We start from the raw sequence: 20,595 nt of genomic DNA, 5'->3' as shown, positions 1-20,595 counted from the left end.
TCTAAATATCTTGTTTAGATAGAAGTCTCAAGCTCAGAGGTTAAGTGATTTCCTCCAAGTCACAGGGCAGCCGTTGTTAGAGGTGGAATCTGAGTCAATCTTCCTTATTCCACTATGAACTTTCAGGAAAATTATAGTTCCAGGCCCCTTATCCCCCTTTCTCTATGTCTATGATATATAGATTTGCCAAATAGGTTGGTAAGAATGACATTTTAGACACATAACAAACAGTTAAAATCTTTACTCTCTGAGTGCAACTTGAATTGGGAAGTAATTTTGTTCCTCCTCCTACAGCCCAATTTTTCTTCTTGTGTTCTCATTCCACAGTGAAAACACATTTATTATATATAGGCTTGTCATCTTGAGAGCATGGTAGGTGGTAGGTGTTTGACTTTGCTTTGGGTAACCCTCCAGAGTTAGTCTGATCCATCTGTGGTTTCAGATTCTGTCAGTAAAGTCTGCCAAATAAGCACGGCATTTTATGAATAAAACCTTTTGTATTCTTTCACTGAAGGTATGGAAGTGGGTGTGGGGGATACCTGTAACCTGCTGCCATAGAACCATGACCCGTCATGCCCAAAAGCACTTTCATGAAGGGAAGAGCTTCTACTATAGTATTTTTCTAAACTTTGAGGTTAAGGTCATGTGGAACACTCCCATTACTGAACAGAATGAGGGATTTTAGGATTCTAAACCCCTCCCAACAAAGCACATTTAGGTTGGCCTGATGTTGACTAGAATTCATTCTGAAGCAGAAGTTCTTAACCTGGGGTCTGTGAGCTTTTATCGATAGATAACTTGATAGCTATCTTAATATAATTGGGGGTTTTGTGTGTATAATCCAAAAGTATTTTATTTTATGCATTTCAAAATGTCCCTTTGGAAAAGGATCTTAGAATTTACAAGCCTGCCAAAAGGGGTCCATGACACAAAAAAAGGCTAAGAACTCCTGTGCAAAGGAAGCAATTTGGCATTTTAACTCAGTTGTTTCATTACAAAACTTGCAAAGAGATGTATTCAAGGAAAGTATTTCAGTAGGCATTAGTTGAATAGCTGTCGACTTTTAAAGTATTTTTTTATTGCTGTTTTTTGTTTTTTACATCATCAAGCTTTCCCAGTATCTCTCCCCTTCCTCCTCCCAGAGAGCCATCCCATATAATAAAGTGTGTGTGTGTATGTGTCTGTCTGTCTGTCTGTCTTAGCTATTGATTCTGAATCCCAGCTTGCATACTTCAAGGATCTATAATTTTGTAGGTGTCAGCATTCTTTCCACGATGCAGACCACCACCTCTCTGTAACTTTATAGATGGTTATCCGGAATTGTTTGATCTGAAAGATTCTTTTGGCCAGCCTGATGAAGAGTTCCCCGCCCTGCTATTCCCTTATCCTTTCCAGACTTACCTGGCATCATACTTAGAAAACAATTATATACTTCATCACTAGGCCTTTTCTCAAAGTCTTTCTAGCATGGTTGAACTTACCAGAACTCGTACTCTGATGCTACCATCCTCAGGAACTTAGAGTCACCTCTCTAGCTCAGGATGAGCCATCCAAGGAATATGAGCTCATCCCTAATTGGACCTTGGAAAATCACCTCTACTCCAGTGATTCTCACAGTGTGGGCTGAAGACCAACCCCTAGGGGTCCCCAAGACTCTTTTAAAGGTGGGGAGCCTGCAGTCAAAACTATTTTCATAATAGTACTAAGATGTTATTTGCTTATTCAAATACTCCTTCCTTTTCGAACTGCACATCTGTGTGAGGCTGGATTTTCTTAATATTTCAACCAAAAAAAAAATCACAGCAGATTGAGTGCAGAAGCAGATAGGAGAAGCCAGCTATCTTCTAAGCCAGACATGAAAGAGTTTTGCAAAAAATAGGTAAAACAGCACCACTCTGCACACTAATTTTTTTTTGTTTGGGGAAAGTTATTTTTCATTAAAAGTTTTATGTTAATGTGTAATGTATTGTTATTTTTTGATGAATTAATAAATCAATATTTCAAAAGTATCTGCTTCCATTTGTATACAATAAATAGTGATAGACATAACCTACATTTAAAAAAAAAAGCTTGTTGGAAGAGAGGTCCTTATAAATTTTTAAGTATAAAGGGGTCCTGAAACCAAAAAGTTTGAGAACTATTACTGTTATCCATCCCTGGAGAAATGTATTTTGTCTCTGAAAAAGGCCCTGGACTTAACTTGAGCTTCTGTGCCCCAAGGGCAGTAAATGTGCTGTCTTACAATAAAATGGGGTGAACCTTAAGCAATATAGTCATAGAATCATACATTATACCTGGAAAAGACTTTAGAGGAAGTCTCAAGTGTAGGAGCATTCTAAGAGATTGAATTGTGAATTTGGCTCCTGCCTTTCCAAGAGCCTTCTAACAGGAAAATAGATATCCATTCATCAACAAACTTTGAATATGTTAAGGTGACAGGACATAACTCCTTACTTCTCATAGGAAGGCAGGCAGGTGGGCATAGTTGCATGAGTACTGGACTTGGAATAGAATCCTAACTGTATACCTGTAAGTCATTCCACAATTTCCTCATCTGTAAAACAGTGATAATACCTGCAGTCTCTACATATGGAGATTATCTGATGCTGTAATGGAATAAGACATTAAGTGTTATGTCAGCATTAACCTTTGAAGGATATGGGAAATCAAAAGAAGTATAATAGTTGTTACCATGGTTTAGATATTTAAATAGCTCAGTAGAATGCCATCAAGCCGTGCCCCAATCCTGTGCCCTCTCTAAAAATACAAGTAGAGCTTTGTAAGGAGAAAAGGAGGAACCAGACAGACTGGTGAACAGAACCATCACCACCTATGTCACTAGCTAGATGTCATATGCAGGGTGTCCCAAAGGTCTTTGCACATGTAATAACTTCAAAATTATAAATGCTACAAGTTTACAACAACAAAACCATACTGAAAGGATTATTTAAATTTGTCATACATTTATTCATTTTGTGAATTTTAAATAATTTTCTATTTTCATTTTAACAAGATGGGGTGGCACCCCTGTCATGAATTACATATGGAGCAGTTTCTGATGATACTTTTCTCTGGCCAGTGGGTCACTAAGGAGGTCCTATTTCTCAGCAACTTTGGTCACCAGATCTATCTCCAGTGGATTTTTTCCTATGGGATCAAGTCAGAACTGTTATGTATGCATCTAGACCCAAGTCATTGGATGACCTTAAGGTTCAGATTACAAATGCAATTCTTTAAGTCGGAGCAGCAGCTTATGAACTTTGTTAGAATATTCAAAAATCAGCTAAAATGGTGGATAGCACAAGATGGTGATTATGTTGGATTTTAATAAGAAACGTTAAGGTTTTATGTAATTAACCTTTCCAGTGTTGAATCTTGTAACTTTTTAGCATTGGTACTTCTGAAGTTATTAAAGCTTTAAATTGCACTAAGACTTTTGGAACATTGTATGTGTATATTGTACACGTGTGTGTACACACACACACACACACACACACACACACACACACACACACACACGGACTTTATAATAACAACTCCCTCAAGAATCCCAGGAACTAGATAGCATTCCTCAGGGAGCTAAAATGTAGTCACCCAAGAAATAACAGGATTAAATCTGGTATCTGTTCTTAAGGGGAGTGGATAAAGCACTTGACTTGGACTCAGAAAGACCTAGGTTCAAATCCTGGTTCAAATATGATGTGTTGTTTCTTTGGGCAGGACATTCAATCTCTCACTGCACCTCAGTTTACTCATAAAACAGGGATAATAACAGCACCTATTTCATGAAGTTATGAAGATCAGTTAGATGATGTATATACAATTTGTAAAATTCAGTGTGCTATATATATGTCAAGTTATTATCATAGGAGTAGAGTTCATAAGGACAACATTGCTAGAGAAAAGTAGCCTAAGCTCTTCTTTAATTTCAGTGTGGGGTTAAAAAAAAACTATGACTATTAATAATTTAAGTTTTAAGTTTTTCTAAGTTATATGTTTCTAAGTTTATTCTTGCTTAGGTGAGAATGAGCCACAGTAGATTATGAAGTTGTCCTAGATTAGAAGATCCCCATAAATTTAAATGGGGCAGCAAGTGGCTAGAGTCTTAGGACACGTTCAGATCTAGCCACAGATACTTAGTAACTGTGTGACCCTGGGCAAATCACTTAACTCTGTTTGCCTCATTTTCCTCATCTGTAAAATGAGCTGGAGAAGGAAATGTCAAAACATTCCAGTATCTTTACCAAAAAAAAAACAAACCCAAATGCAGTCATGAAGAGTTGAACATGACTGAAATGACTGGACAACAACAAATTAGTTTAAATGCAAATACTTCCCCTTTTTTAAATTAATGGTAGGAGCTAAACAGATACTGCTGCTAATAAGAGCCCATTTATATAGGCCTTTAAAACTTGCAAAGGGCTTTCTGTAGATTTTTATCTTTTGATCTTTACAGTATGCCGGTGATACATGTGCCTATTTTATTTTATTTTTGTGAGGCAATTGAGGTTAAGTGACTTGACCAGAGTCACACAGCTAGTGAGTGTTATGTATCTGAGGCTGCATTTGAACTCAGGTCGTCCTGACTCCAGGGCCAGTGCTCTATCCACTGCCCTATCCACCTAGTTGTCCCTCAGGTACCTATTTTATAGAGGCAAAACCTAGGCTTAGAGAGGTTAAGGGACTGGCCGTAACTGTTATTAAGTGTCTAAAATGGGATTTGACCCCATCCAAGACTTCCTGGCTCCAAGTTCAGTTCTCTGTCTACTATAGTAGTTGCCTCATAATCTTAATTTTTTATTCTAAACACATGTATTTGCATGGCAGCACTGAAGTTTATATACATGTCTATAAATACACAGATAAACACACAAACTTATGTGGTATAGGCTCTGGACATCTTCTCTGGCTGTCCTCCATGCCAGGAATGTTCCCACTCCTCTGCTCTAAATACTGACGTCCCTGGCCTCCTTTAAGTCTTGGGACTTAAATCTCACCTTCCTCAGGAAGCCTTCCCTAACCCCTCTTAATTTCAGAGCCTTCTGTCCATTATTTCTTATTAATCCTACATATACCTTGCTTTGTATATATTTGTTTCTTATTGTCTCCTCCATTAGATTGTAAGCTCCTTGAGGGCAGAGATTGTCTTTTGCCACTTTTTGTATCCCCAGTGCTTACTATAGTGCTTGACACATAGTGTTTAATAAAGGTTTATTGATTGATTATACATACACATATACTTGCTGTAATTGGGATCAGTAAATTACTTAAACCCCTTGGTTTTGTAAGAATAATTACTTCATCCGGAAGTTCATTTAAAGAGTATAAATTAGCCTTTATGGCATCAGACTAACCCCTCCCTTCCCAACCCAGAAAATACCTTTCAACCTGCTCCTAGAAAAATTAGATTTTTGTCAGCGAAGATGGCGGCTTTGGCCACACATCTGCTTCTGTGCCGTGGGGGCAGTCAGAGGTCTCTCTGACACTAAATGGGATGGGTTTGCAGGAGAAAGAAGGGCAGGCTAAGGAGCCCTGTGTATAACTGTGCTTTCCTTTCCTATAGCGTATCCCATGGGAAACGGAACGAGCAGGCTCTATGGTGCTATCGCCAAGACCCTGAACGGCTCTGCAGCCACCCAGCACCCAGAGTGTTTGGTGCCGCCTGACTCAGGACAGCTGGATCCCATAGACCCCAAAGAGCTGCTTGAGGAATGCAGGGCAGTCCTGCACACGCGGCCTCCCCGGTTCCAGAGGGATTTTGTGGACTTGAGGACGGACTCAACAAGTAGCCACCCACCCATTAGGGTCATGCAGTGGAACATCCTTGCTCAAGGTATGTTCAGTAACTACTGCCCCTAGTACAGCTTAGCTTACTATGCCAAGGAGTGGTACATGTTTGTTGAATTGTATACCATCCATCCATTCCTCCTGCCGCCCACACACACACACACACACACAGCAGATGTGATTTTTAAAAATATATAGTAAATCTTGTTTAATATATTTAAATCTAGTTTAAAGAACCACCTCAAAGCCATTGCTGAATTACAGATAGAGTAAAAGGCTATTATATCCTAGGACCTAGCCAGAAGAATTTAGAGGAAGGACCTTAGGAGAGGATCCACCCATGTTGCCCCTGCCTCCATCGTATTTCACTGTCTTTCTTTCCCCTAATAACCAGGGTTGCTTCCTAGCAAGTAGTGTGCTTAGGCCTTTGAAGACAGATGAGGCAGGCTTCTGTAGTACAGGGAGGGGTGGGAATCTTAGCATTCCTACCCCTTGCTTCTCACATCTCTCTACCAGCTAATTTACAATGCCAAGATCATAGATGCACTGATGTATTAGAATGTATGTGTGCCACAGATAAAATTTTACATGTATATAAATTTACAGTGTTGCCATGCAAATAAGTGATTAGAATAAAGCAAATGGACAGCACACTTCTTGGAAAGGTTGTATTAATGAGGGACTATTATTACTTGTTTTAAAGAAAGGCAAAAAAGTTTAATATCAAAGATATAATATCTCTTATTTGTCTGCCTTTAGGACACTGCATTATTATGTAAGAGGGAACCTTTTTCCAGATTAAAAATATATATGTGTGTACATATATAAATATATTTATATATAAATGTGTTTGTGTATATATGCACAATACATTCACATCTATTTAGTTATGTGTATGCATACAGATAGATAGTAACAGAGGGAAGTGGTATAAAAGATGTTGGAGAAATAGGTGACTAGGAAAGAAATATAAACTGGCCATGCAGGGACAGCAAGAGATAGCCTGTGTGTGCTTCACTGGTGTCCATGCAAAGGCAAGAGGAAGATCCCTAGCATAGACACTTTGTGGTGAATTAATGGGAGGAAATGGGCGAGGGCTGCATGGCATAAGGCCTGCATGGGTGATCTGTATCACTGGAAGGAAAATACATATTCACTTAGATCAGAGGTGCACACAAGTATTAAAATGTATACTTACCATAGATAAATTTATACACATAAATTTATAATGTTGCCACGAAAATTAGTGGTTAGAACAAGAAATAAAATTTGCCTTGATAATAAACCAGCCTGTGGGCTAGGAAGGGGAAAATGTTGACAGTTTGATCCAGTTGTCACTGAATAGGCAAACCCATTTGACAAAATGTAGAATTCTGTAAGGCATTTGCCTTTTGAGGTGACATAGCATTTGAGGGTTGAGGGAAAACACAATTTGGTTACAAAAGCACAGTCTCCTTGTTTTTACCCAATACTCATTCACCATGTGAAAAAAATAATTACCCCATTCTTATCTGGAAGAAGTTACATAATGCTTGTGGAGAGGGACCACCCAAAGTACTCAAATATCCGACAGATTCGTGATCTCAATCTGTGTACTCTCTCCAGTGATGCAGATTGTAACCTGTTCATGCTTTCTCATCATGACTCTTGTCCGTGGCTTCTCATAAGTTGATCACAGATGATCCATCCACCATGTTGGGTAGATGCCTTTCTCACCCTCTGTTGACAGCACAAGGGTAGCAGTAGAACTGGTCTTGTCAGTTGTCCCATACTCTTGCCATACATATGACTAGCCCATATTCTTTTTCACTCATACATTTCTATGATGACATCTTCTACTACAGTTTTTCCTTAGTTAGTCCTCATTTGCTTACTCACACCCACCATGCCTGTTCCTGTTGTAGAGACTGTAGCGTGTCTTAGCCACACAGCTTATCTATCACTTACAGTGCAAGGATGGCCAAGCTAGGCCGCCAGTCTTTTGGCCTCATTAGAGAAGGAATCTCTAGAGTCCATAGAAGCCTCTGATCCTGTAGCTGATAGCTGACTGACTTCTCTGTTTCAGCTCTTGGGGAAGGCAAAGATAACTTTGTACAGTGCCCTGTTGAGGCACTCAAGTGGGAAGAAAGAAAATGTCTCATCCTAGAAGAGATCCTGGCCTACCAGCCAGACATCCTGTGCCTGCAAGAGGTGGACCACTACTTTGACACTTTCCAGCCGCTCCTCAGTAGATTGGGCTACCAGGGTACCTTCTTTCCAAAGCCATGGTCACCCTGTCTGGATGTGGAACACAACAATGGTCCCGATGGCTGTGCTTTGTTTTTCCTTCAGAACAGATTCAAGCTGGTCAACAGCGCCAACATCAGGTTGACTGCCATGACTCTTAAAACCAACCAGGTGGCTATAGCACAGACACTGGAGTGCAAGGAGACGGGAAGGCTGTTCTGCATTGCTGTCACCCACCTGAAAGCACGTACTGGCTGGGAGCGATTTCGGTCTGCACAAGGCTGTGACCTCCTCCAGAACCTGCAGAACATTACCCAGGGAGTCAAGATCCCACTTATTGTCTGTGGGGACTTTAACGCAGAGCCCACAGAGGAAGTCTACAAACACTTTGCCTCCTCTAGCCTAAACCTAAACAGTGCCTATAAACTGCTGAGTGCAGATGGACAGTCTGAACCACCATATACAACCTGGAAGATCCGGACATCTGGGGAGTGCCGGCACACACTGGATTATATCTGGTATTCCAAGCATGCTTTAAATGTGCAGTCAGCTCTTGGCTTACTCACTGAGGAACAGATTGGACCCAACCGGCTACCATCCTTCAATTACCCTTCTGACCACCTGTCTCTAGTGTGTGACTTCAGCTTTAATGAAGACCAGGACCGGCTTTTATAGCTTGTCTGGAGCTACATTTTTAGTCACTAAAGTCTTAACTAGGGAAGTGCAAATAAGAGGTTGCTTGAGAGAGGATTCACTATCTCTGAGCCTCCTTTTCTGGCATGGCCTTTGGGCAGGGGGAGACAATTTCACAACCTTTTTGATTAAAATCTCTATCAAAAAAAGGTGTATGCACCCCAGTTTTGGCTTGTGGTATTTTCTCTCCCCTCAGCATTAGCTTTTGATGAAGTAAGGGAACATGTCATTTATTTGAAACCTTTTTCTTTCCTGAGGACTTGGTGCCAATGTGGACTTGTTTGATTGAATTTTCCGTAACTGAGGTTGGGTGCACATTTAAATACTATTTTTATTTATTTACAGACATGAACAGGAAAGGACTGTGCATGGCCACATTATTTTTTTTTAACATTGCATTATAAATGACATAAGCAAATGTTTGGAGACTTAGCATGTGAGAACCATAGAGGATGTTGTGAAGCCAATGAAGGTTTCATGGCATTCTCCTTAAGATAGATTTAAACATTTTTGCATTTAGTTTGTCTGATAGAACAGTGGTGGTACAACAGGTTTAGAATAGAACATTTGCCCAAGGGTTGTCTGTTTTCAAGTGGAAGAGCCATATCACGTGGGGGGTACTGTTCCCTTTCTTCCTCTGTATTCATAGGAGGCATTGTCTTTCTCCTGTGTCCTTCCAACCCCATCCCAGCCAAGAACTACACATATCCACATCCTCTTTATGTACATGTATGTTTCATGCAAAGATGTGAGTCGATCCAAATTACTTAACCACTACTTTATGTGTTTTTACTTATCTACTAATTTATTGGGGTGACCTAGTCCTCTCTCTTAATTCATTTGACCTAATTCTGTTTTATAAGTGACACTGGAATTTTTCAAGAAAAGGGTTTTGTCATTTTGTTTTGTTTTAGGAGCTGTTCTAGTGTGATGCCTGAGAAAATCAGGGGGTCCTTCCTGTCAGTTTGCAAATTGGAAGGTCTGTGATGTTTTAGGCTGTAAAAAGATGGACAGCCACCTAGGGCCACACTGAAATTTGTGGTTTGACTAGAAAGAAGACCCGGACCTCTGTACTGGAGATAAGAGTTGGTCAAAATTAACATGTTGCCCAAAAAATGACCAACCAGCTACACTTGATAAACCATGAGTTGTATAAATGTTCCAAGCTGTTTAATAAAAAAAAATTTAAAAGCTGAGCTCCTGAAATCTTAGTCTTTTTTAAATCTTAAAACAGCTATCTCAAGCAAACTGGCTTTTTTATTTATGGTCCAGTTTTCTATACCAGAAATTGTCCAGTAACACACAAAACATACTTTAAAATGAGTAAGGTAGGTGATAGCCCTGCATGTCTTCCTGATAGTTGCTGACATGGTTACCTTCACAATACGAAAGAATATCCCAAAATGGGTGAGTCTGTGTTGTTACACTTGATTTAAGTGAGTCCTTATCTATATATTATAACATGTGAAAGTACTAATTTAGGAGGAGGGACAGGTAGGAGAAGTCATACCTACAGTTATCATCATGGAACCAAGAAAACAGATTTGTGTGGTTATATTGATGTGGGTGTTAATGATGTTTGAAGACAGTGTGATTCAGAGGAAGGGTCAAAATAAAGTTGAGGTCATAGGATCATAGATTTTGAACTGGAAGGGGTCCCTAAGGACATCTAAACCATTTCCTTCGTTTACAGGCACTAAAACTGGAGCCAACAAAGATCACACAGATATTAGCATGTTCTAGTGCTAAGCTTTCAACTCAAATCACAACGAACAATCTCTGCTCTACCACAGTGCCTCTGAAGTTCAGTTCAGCTCAGATGACTTGGGTTCAAATTCTGTCTTTGATACTTAACCAACCACCTGTGTAATCACTGGGCCTCAATTTATTCATCTGTAAAATGAAAGGTTTGAACCGGATGGTCTTTTGAGATCCCTTCCAGCTCAAAAATCTATTATGCTATAAAGCTTAAGAATTGATGTGATTTGGAGAAAAAGTTAGAGAATAACCTAAAACAGACGTAACTCTGATAGTGTATATAGTAAGGCAGTGGAGTAAAGTGGATAGTGTTGTGCAAAAGAAGTGAAGACCTGGGTTCAAATCCTGCCTCGTACACTAGCTGTCACTGAACTGCCCTCAGCCTCAATTTCTTCCATCTATAGAATGGAGTTAACAATAACATTTACTTCAGGGTTGTTCAAAAGAGATAACATGTGAAGTGCTATGTAAATGTTTATTATTGTTCTTGTAAGAGCTAAAGTGTTTGCAATTAGAATCTTACATGCTTACCACCAAAATATGTGGTTTATTTTAAGGTACTGTAGCCATCTTGTTCAACTGGGGAAATAACCCAACATAAGTTCTAATGTGGCACACTGGAAGGGGCAATTATAAAATTCAAATCAGTTCTGCCCAATCAAAAGTATCACCTTGGGAACTGCTTTTAGATCAAATAAGAATTATATGAAGGTAGTATGGAAATGTTCTATACAAACATAGGACCAACTTGAACTCTTCTTGAACAACCTTGTTTAATAGTAACTATGGATCATCTAGCTGTCAAGTACCCTGGGCTCTATGCTGGTCCTTTCCTTTCTCTTTCCATCTTGGGTGCCTCTTCCCTTGGTAGTCTCAAATGTGTCATTCTTCTGCCATTCCCACGGGTCTTAGGAATAAGTAGATATGGATATTAACATTTTCTCTTCTACTCTGTCACTGTGCAGCATACATTAAACCATTCTACCTGGTAGCAGAGATCACTAACAGTCACAGGAATCAAAAGAGAAAGAATTAAGTAGTATTGTGGAAGGAGATAGATAGGATGCTTTCTTGATGAGAGTAGATTAGAAAATTGATAAGATGGAGTAGTTGTGGGGAGGATGTCTGCTGGAAATCTTTCTGCTATGAAACATTGAGCATCTGACCTTGATTTCATGGTAGTTTTTAAGAAGGCAGAGGAAGTGCTATTCTGACTAGTAGGGAGGAAAAAAAACTACTTGACAATGTGGAAATATGAAAGGGACCTAAAAAATGGCTGTCATTTTAGAGCTTGTGAGGTTTGAATGAGAGGCAGCTGGGCTTAAGCATGTAACGCAGACTTCAGGAAGCAGATTTTTTAAAATTCAGAGAGGAAAAATTGGACTTCATTCCAATGAAGCCAGTGCCACCTACCAAAAGGAAATGCAGCACAAGGGCACCCTAAACACTGAAACTCTTTTTCTTTGTAAGGACCAGTTACAATTGCACAGCCAATCAGGGAAAAGAAGGCAGCAGGGTTTACACAAAGATTCTGTAGTTGAAATGTGCAAAGGACATTTATACAAATGTACAAAAGCTAGAAAGAGCAATAAGGGGCAGGGATCTAGGAATGGGGTCAGGCAGGCTAAATCCCAGACTGAACAGAGGTTAGCAAAGATAGAAGGTTTTCAGTAATTGAAAGGGAAGTGGGGGGCAGACAGACTCAGTACTGTAATTTTAGCTAAATATAGTTAAAGTTAACACTTCTGTGTTCATTAGTGAAAAATCTTTACAATGAAAAGTGAAAAAAACAATAACAAACATGGTTGAGAAAGAACGAAAGTCAGCAAGAGAGAGTGACAAAGTCCACTCAGCTGCTTCAAATGAGTTTGGGTCAGCAAAGGCTTGTTGACTTAAAGTCCTGAGACTGGGACAAATTTAATCCTTGGGCTTTGGGAGACCTGGCAGATATGATTGAAGAGAATGTCAGTCATCTTTAAAAAATGAAAAACAGGAGAGATACCTGAAAACTGGAAACAGAACAACTGTCTGATTTTCAAAGGGAAAATAGATCCTTGAAACTATAAACAACTTTTTTTTTATATCAAGTAAATACGACGTTAATTTCCAACAAAGATCTCACTTTAGTTTACTGGTAGGGACTTAAAAGGAAAGCAAGTTTTCCTAAGAGCAAGCATTAAGACAAGCTCTTAATCCATAAAATGAGGGATTAGACAAGAGCTGTAGGGGTTGTTAACCATTTTTTGTCACTGACCCCTTGGGAAGCCTATAACCCCCTCCCAATAATGTTTTTAAAGGTACAAAATAAAATGCATAGGATTACAAAGGAAACAAAGATGAGTGGAAAAGATTTTCTTTTTACATTCAAGTTCAAAGGATCCCCCTCCCCCCCAAATCTTATTATGTGGATTCCAGGTTAAAAACCCATGGACTAGGTGATCTCTATGGCCTTTCCAACTCTGGACTGTACAAATTCAACCTTCAAAGTCGTCAACTCACATGTTATCTCTTTTGAACAACTCTGAAGTAAATGTTATTGTTAAAATGTTATTGTAAAATGTTGCCATTTTAAAAAGCATTTTAATATCTCTTGGACCTAACTTCGATGAGCATTTGACCTCAAACAATATTACCAAGCTCAATCACCCACTTTATTCAATTCAATAAGCATTTATTAAGCACCTCCTATATACCAAGTACTATACAAGTACAAACAAAGAGAAAAGGACATAAGTGCCTTCCTTCAAAAGAGCTTACATTCTCCTGGGGAGAAATAGCATATACTGTACATGATAAACACAAAATATACACAGGAAACACAAAGCAGTTTCTGGAGCAGGGGATGCTATGCAATCAAAACTGAGCCAAATTAACCAGGGTGAAGTTAGAGGATCAAGGGGTGCTAAGTATTCCATGAGATGAAGGCAAGGAGAAGAGTTCTAGGCACGGGTAACAAAAATTGAATTTATCTCATTTGATCCTAACAACCAACCCTACAGATACAATTATTTTTATTTTTATAGATTAAAAAATGAGGCCCAGAGAGGTTGAATTATTTGCCTATCAAAACATAGTATCAAGTTTAATTGGAATACACAGATCTCCCTGACTCCAAACTCAAAACTCTTTGTACTACCAGGGCATCATGCTGGTGCTCCTTTTTGATGCAATGCTGAAATGAATGAGACTAGTCTTCAGGCTTTGTCCTTTTAAGAAATTTTTTTTTGAAGACCGGGAATTAAGTCAAAACTTATTTAAGACATAACAGGTTTTTGGTTTTTTCTTGCTTTCTTAATAGGTGAGGGTGAGGGAAGATGAAAGGAGAGAAGTCAGAACTGAAAATAAAATGGAATTTTTTTAAAAGTTATTTAAAGTTAAATTTTGTCAAAGATATTCAAAAGAATGTGGCCCAAGCTCTTAAAATTATTATGGCAAGAATTTTAGGAATAATTCCAAGAAATTTAGAAATATATAATTTTTAAAATCTAAAAAATTAGGAATGATGGAATAAGTATATCTTCCTATGACTACTTTGGATTGACATTCGTGTGTCTATAAATTTTAGTGTATTGATGGCTTTTTTTAAAAAATCAGTCCCTTTTTTTGGATTAGCATGCAGAACTACTCATATATAAACCTTTTTTCCACCTAGGCAATCATAGCCTTACTTAAAGAAGTCCAGGGGAGTTGTTGGAGAAGCATGGATCAGTTGACTTCAACCAGGTTCAATAAGTAACGAGTTTTAAGGGGGCAGCTAGGTGGTGCAGTGGATAGAGTACTGGCCCTGGAGTCAGGAGAACCTGAGTTCAAATGTGACTTCAGACAAACAGTATTAGCTGTGTGAGCCTAGGCAAGTCACTTAACCCCATTGCCTAGCAAAGAAACAAAAACAAAAAGTAGGGTTTTAATTCTGGCATTCCTATTCCCAAGTTCAGCCCCTATGTACTGTGCTATATCCCACAACCACAGATCATGAAAACTGGGATGAAATGATTTGTACACCAACACCTTCATTTCATACATTTAAAAAAATGAAAAAAAAAACCTTTGGGGTGTGAGGTGACTTGAAGGTCACACAACAAATTAGTGGCAATGCTAGGACTATATCAACATTTAGGAAGCCTCTATAATTGACTCATCTGGGTTTTAGGAAATAAACTACTCTCATATATAACATTATAGGTATCATTAATAATGCTATTGTTTCAGCATAAATTTAGTAGCTTTAAAGTAAAAAGTCAAAGTTCAAATCAAGACAGTTTTGGCATACAAGCTGTGCTGTTGGCTGCAACTTTTGATCTCTGTGTACTCTTCCTGATCAAGTTACCCATATGTGATGGTTGGATATTTATTTTAAGGACTGTAACCCACTTGCTATATGTAAAATACCTTGGGAATCCGGCTTTCATCCCCTCTATTGAACTAGACCTGGAAAATCCAAATCCATCCTCATTTTCCTCTATCCCTCTTCGGCATTTGATCACTTTCTTGGTGAATTCAGTTTAGGATATTTTGAGCTTGAAGTGCCAAAAGGAAATTCAGGTGAAAATGTTCAGCAGATGATTGGAAATGTGTTATTATAAAGGTCAGGAAAGACGTGTGGGGTGGAGATACAGACTGGAATCATCCAAATTAGGGTTATAGGGGGAAACTGGAAGTGAAAGGAGCTGTCATGGAAAGATATAAAGGTAAAGAGGTAGAGCAGAAACTTTGTAAATGTTTACAGCAGTGTGAAGAGAAGAGTCACTAATGCAGGAGGAAAAGCCCAGTAGTACTGAGGCTGAAGCTAAGAGAGGTGCCGCTTGGTGGGATAGTCAGTTGCAGTTCAGAGAGAGTGGAAACTCAGAAGAGGCCGTTGTATTTAGTAATTAACAGATATGAGAGGCATAGTGTCTAGAGTAATGGAGGTGGTAATCCTGTTGCCCTGGTCACACCACATCTAAAGTTGTGTCTTCAGTTCTGGCTGGGTGGCATTTTAGGGACTTTGGCAAACAGGAGCTTATTTAAGTGACATTCAAAATGATGGACTGGAAGTCAGTATCAGCTGAAGGGACTGTTTTTTTAAGTGTCAAAAAGACTATTAAGGGGGCTTAGACTTGTTCTGTTTGACCCCAGAGAGCAGGACTAGGAGGTAGAGGAGGTGCAAAGAGGAAAATGTCACCTGAGAGAGAACTTCCTAGAAGCTGGAACAGAGGTGGTGAGTTTTTCAAGTGGAAGTTTATTGGAAATGTAGCAGGGACTTCTATTTAGTTATGAATTGGTTTAGATGATCTGAGGTCCCTCTTAAATCATGTGATTCTTGACACTCCTTTCATGATTTTACCCTGGTTTTCCCACTTCCAATGACATGCTACCCTCTTACTTCTTCCACCCCAGATTATAGTTATTTACAAAGACTCTTGTCACCCTTTGGTTTTCTGTTTTTCTGTCTTTACACAAACTTCCACAGAGCCTGTCCATTGTCCAGGACATCCATGCTGATGATTCCCCTCTATCTCTACGGCTACCCTCTCATCGAAACTATTTGTCCCAAATGTCCAACATTCTATGCTAAGCATTCTACTTTGATGCTTCATTTTCATCTCAAACACAAAATAGCTAAAACCAAATATGTACTCTCCTTAAAGATCATTTTCTGTTCCCAACTTGCTTATAATTGAGGTTTAAAACCTTGAAAAAAATTGTCCTTCTCCCTCTTCTCATAACCAGTTACCTTGTCTGGTTGAGTTTAATTTTTTTCCATTCTTAGCCTTACATCACAGCTGGATTACCCCCACACTCAGTTACACCTATCCCCTCATGTATTCTCACCCCATTGGGCAAGATATCATCAGATTAACCTTCTTAAAACATGTCATCGACTGCTCAGAAAACCTTCAACAATCATTTCTTACCCTGCCTAATCAACTGATTCACCAAATACCTTTCACAAAACAAATTAAAACTTACACATACACAGTGCTTTATAGTTAACAAAATTCCTTTAATGTAGAGTCACATTTGATCTACAACCACTTTGTGAGAAAGCAGATTCAGGGAGGCTATACTTTGCCTTAAGTCACACAGCTTCTAAGTGATTTGATTCTAGGCCTATTTCCAATGGTTTTTTGGCACTACCTAAAAGTATTCACCAATCTGGGCTCACCCTAACCATCCTAAGTGTATTTCCTACTCCCTCGCATATTCACTCTGCTGCAGTCACAGGCTGAGCTTCTAATGCTTTGAACACATTACGCCGATTCCTGCCTCTGTGATTCCATCTTTTCTGTTAACTGCCTTTTATGGGATACTACTACTTTCCCTTCTTCCTCTGTGCTCATGATGGTCCCAATGCCTAGAGTGCACTCCTGCTGCCTCTCCCTGCAAAGGAATTTCTACCCATCCTCTAATGAACCTGCCTTGAGAAATCTGTAATGGCCTTTCCCCTTTTTGACCTAACATAGTATTTTGCTTGCTCATTTCTTAGGCTTGTATTAGTCTTATATTATTTCATTTCATGCCACATGTCATTCTCATTACTTTGCTAGTCCTTGTACAACAACAGTACCTGGTTATGTTTCTTTTTAAATTTAACTGATCTCATCTCCCTTCTTACCTAGGTAAATCCTGCCTTCAAAGGCTTGAGCCCCATTTCTTTTATGAAGCCTTTGTCCTTCCAGCCTTCACAGTTCTGTCTCCAAACTTCTGTGGCATGTATAATCTATCTCACACCATTTCAGTTGTTCATCACATCTCCTAGAGTATATGGTAAGGTCCTTGAGGACAAGAAATATTCTTGCACTTATATGCACCATGGTGGACACTGTAAGCACTGAAATACTGATATGTTGATAATCATATCTGACAAGGATTTTATTCACATTAGGATACTGGTGACTAAGACATTTTATTTCTACCATATACAAACGTCCTTATTTCAATTCTGTCCTTTAATTGGTTCCAGTTAGAATCTCACCTAATCCTAACATTTACCCTTCCTAAGTGCTAAAAATTCCTATTTGTAAAATGCAGTTTGTGTTGAGAGTATAACAATAACCGTGGTTCTGCTGAACTGTGTTCTATATAATATGGGTAGAAATAAGTAACTGCTGTCACCGGAGATTGATGCTGGCCTGGATGGTCTCCCTTAGGTATGCCAATCTTTAGTCTTGTTTTATGTCTCTAGAGTAAACAGCTTAATTGGAGGCAGTGTTGAAGATGGGAAAAGAAAACAGCCAATGGTTGTACCTAATTCTAGAGGAATACCAATGCCTGCTTAGCATCTTTACCACTTCTTTAGCAACACTATGAATTTTACCTCTCTGTAGCTCTCTAGACAGATAGATACACTCCCTACATGATATTTGTTTTTTTCCAAGTTGAAATCCCATTTTGCAAAGTGATCATCCAAACTTAACCCAGAATGAAAACAGGAAGGACAATGTGGGCATCTGGATTCCAGCTTCATAGAGGGTTCGGTACTTCATTTTTTATTTCCTATGCTAATATGGCATCTTAATGCTGAAGTTATGCTCTTCTAATTTTATTAGTCTTTTTTAAAAACACTGGAAAAGAAATCAGAAGCTCAAGTTGTGACATGGTGTTAAACTTCCAAAGCCTAACTATAGATTACAGTGCCTATCCTGCCTACCTCACTTGGTTATCGTGAAGATCAAATGAGATAATGTATGTAAAAACCATGCTGCTATACACTGTAAAGCACCACACACGTGTAAGAGATTTATACAAAGAAATAGTACTATCAACAGCTTATTAAACCTGTGAATTCTTCCTTCCCTCTTTTAACTCCCAGGATAGAATTAAAACAGAACCAGGTGTCTGTATCTTTTGATAGTCACGTCACTGCTATCCTGGCTTAAACGACAACAAATCGTAAAGGCAGGTAGATTAACTCATTCTAACAGTATGAAGTAGTTTTTGAGCAAATGCATAATTAGGAAAGATTAAAACATCTCTATATTAGCACATATACCACTTTTCAATAGATTTGTAACTAGTCATTTTCCGTTTTTGTTTTTTTTAAACTTAAATCAACCACCTTTAATATGATGTGTTGTCATTTTTAAAACACTGGAATTCAAACTTCATTAACATTAAGATCATAAAGAAATGGAATGGCAAAAGCACAGCTGATACCTGCTGAATTCATAACTAATAGAAACGGAGGCAAAATCTCTAGGTAAGACCAAGGATTTCTATTACAGATGGCAAAGAGTTTTTCTTAAACCAGCTTCTGTTATCTGCTAATCAAAGTTTTTTAACAAGGTACATCATAAAGCAGATGCCATAGTAACCATAATTACTTTGTTTCCATTACCTCTAAACATCGAAAATATCGCCAGAGACCAAACAAAGCACAAAATAAATTTCATTTCTATATTTCAGTAAAACCTACATGAATACACTTTGAAACAAGAGTACAACAAAATATAATATACTTCAAATGTTGAATATACAAACTATTATAGTTCAATTTTGAACACTGGTACTTTCCCTCCTTTAAGTTGAACTAAAAAAAGAAAAAAGAAAAGAAAGAAATACAGGTTTAAAACTACCTGACAAAAATTCATGCCAAGCGTGAACTTTCTAGTGAAAGAGTAGAGCTGAGACTGAAATGTATGCACAGATGCCAAGGCTGGGTGAGTGGCACAGGCATGTGTCAGCAAAGGCCAAAGCCAGCTGCTACTATGTCCACAATTAAGAAAGCAACAGACTAAAAACTACCATACAAAATATGTTACATGTAAAGTCTATAACAATACTGTGCTAGGTACAAGATTTTTAAAATTTTTCTTTTAATAAAAAAAGCTTTACACAAACAAGCCATTAGCTTATTTCAAGAAAGAAAAACTGAAAATCAGTCTAAGGCTTTTGTTTTAAATCAGCTTAAGCTATATGATACCAAAATTCCACTAGGTCTCTCTTTTTCTCTGTTGTTCTCTTTCAGAAGCTTTTGGATCCATTCTTCAATTCACATTCTAAAATACCTATATTAGCAGAGTCTTCACATAGCACCAGTTAAGTGAGTACTGTGTTCACACAGTAATAATTGCTGGTATGCATAAAAAAATGCATCAAAATTTGCTATTTGTAACAATGAGACCATCCTTCCCTATCTCCCTCCCCTAACCTAAAAGATCACCTCTTACAGAATTATTTTAGTGTTCCAAGTCTTAGTGTAACTTGATAATGTAGTGAACTGCTTGGTCCCTTTTTCAATCCTTTTTCATATTTATATGTTATTGTAAGAGGCAGTTTTCTGTCAGCATCTCAATGTGTAGTTTATGTCCCACTTAAACATGGGATAAAGGTAATTTATTTCCAGTAAGTCTCTGATTGCATTAAAAAAGTTGCAAAGTCTCCATAAATGTTCTTGATGATGTCCCATCCCCTGTCCATGTTTCATCAGCCAGGCAGTCAAGAGCTGCCTCACTTCTCACACGTCACCGTACCTTCTGGTCTCACTGTTAGTGGAAGAGCAATGGTAGAAGGAGCACTGACCACTACCACATGGGTCACAGCCTTGCTTCCATCTGCTGGCTTCTCTTCCTGTACCAGCTGCAAAGTCTTCACTTCAGGCTCCTGCTTTACAACCACTGCATCTGACTTAACCTCTGGCCCTTTTATCACCGCACTGATGACTCGGGGTGGCGTGTGGCCAGATGCCTGCTGTGCAGGCACTGAGAGTCTCATTACAGGTGTCCCATGGGCTATGGACACCGGGGTGAGTGCTCTTACGGCCAATGGGGTCCCAACTATATTAATGCTTCCTGATCCAGTCAGACTTGACTTTGTTTGCAACTGACATTGTGCGAGTTGCGTAGCTGGGATGGTGATGATTTTGGCAGGCTGCATTGTGATTTTGTCTCCGTTTTCAGCAGATGCTGGCACCACTGTAGGGATTGTCTGAATTACCACCTTTGGAGTGGTTGCTGTTGTGGGGCTGGTGCTGGTTATTAATGATGAGCCTGCATTGACTGACTGAACTGCCACTGTTGAAATTTTCTGTCCCAAAGAAGTCATGACAACAGGCACTTGCATTGCCACACGAACTGTCCTGTTGAATAAAAAAAATTTAAAAAAACATTAACAAGTCTTGGGGGGGAGGGAGAGAACTAGCAAAAATATGTA

The 20,595-nt window shown here is 38.8% G+C and overlaps 2 protein-coding genes across 9 annotated transcripts in view; one reads left to right on the top strand and one right to left on the bottom strand.

The window, feature by feature from the left end:
- NOCT (nocturnin) overlaps nt 1–9,902 on the top strand; it is a 39,760-nt gene extending 29,858 nt beyond the window's left edge. For both annotated transcript variants that reach the window (XM_020967487.2, XM_020967488.2), the window contains exons 2-3: nt 5,564–5,833; nt 7,853–9,902. In XM_020967487.2, coding sequence (XP_020823146.1) covers nt 5,564–5,833; nt 7,853–8,688 — 1,106 coding nt within the window. In that variant the 3' untranslated portion in view covers nt 8,689–9,902. The remainder of the gene's footprint in view (nt 1–5,563; nt 5,834–7,852) is intronic.
- A 6,524-nt stretch (nt 9,903–16,426) lies between these two features.
- ELF2 (E74 like ETS transcription factor 2) overlaps nt 16,427–20,595 on the bottom strand; it is a 125,710-nt gene continuing 121,541 nt past the window's right edge. For all 7 annotated transcript variants that reach the window (XM_020967480.2, XM_020967483.2, XM_078148942.1 and 4 more), the window contains one exon: nt 16,427–20,521. In XM_020967480.2, coding sequence (XP_020823139.1) covers nt 19,894–20,521 — 628 coding nt within the window. In that variant the 3' untranslated portion in view covers nt 16,427–19,893. The remainder of the gene's footprint in view (nt 20,522–20,595) is intronic.

The sequence above is a fragment of the Phascolarctos cinereus genome, unplaced genomic scaffold, assembly GCF_003287225.1.
Source record: "Phascolarctos cinereus isolate Bilbo 61053 unplaced genomic scaffold, phaCin_HiC Scaffold_9;HRSCAF=440, whole genome shotgun sequence".
Taxonomy (NCBI): Eukaryota; Metazoa; Chordata; class Mammalia; order Diprotodontia; family Phascolarctidae; genus Phascolarctos; species Phascolarctos cinereus.
This window is presented reverse-complemented; position numbering and strand designations above follow the sequence as displayed.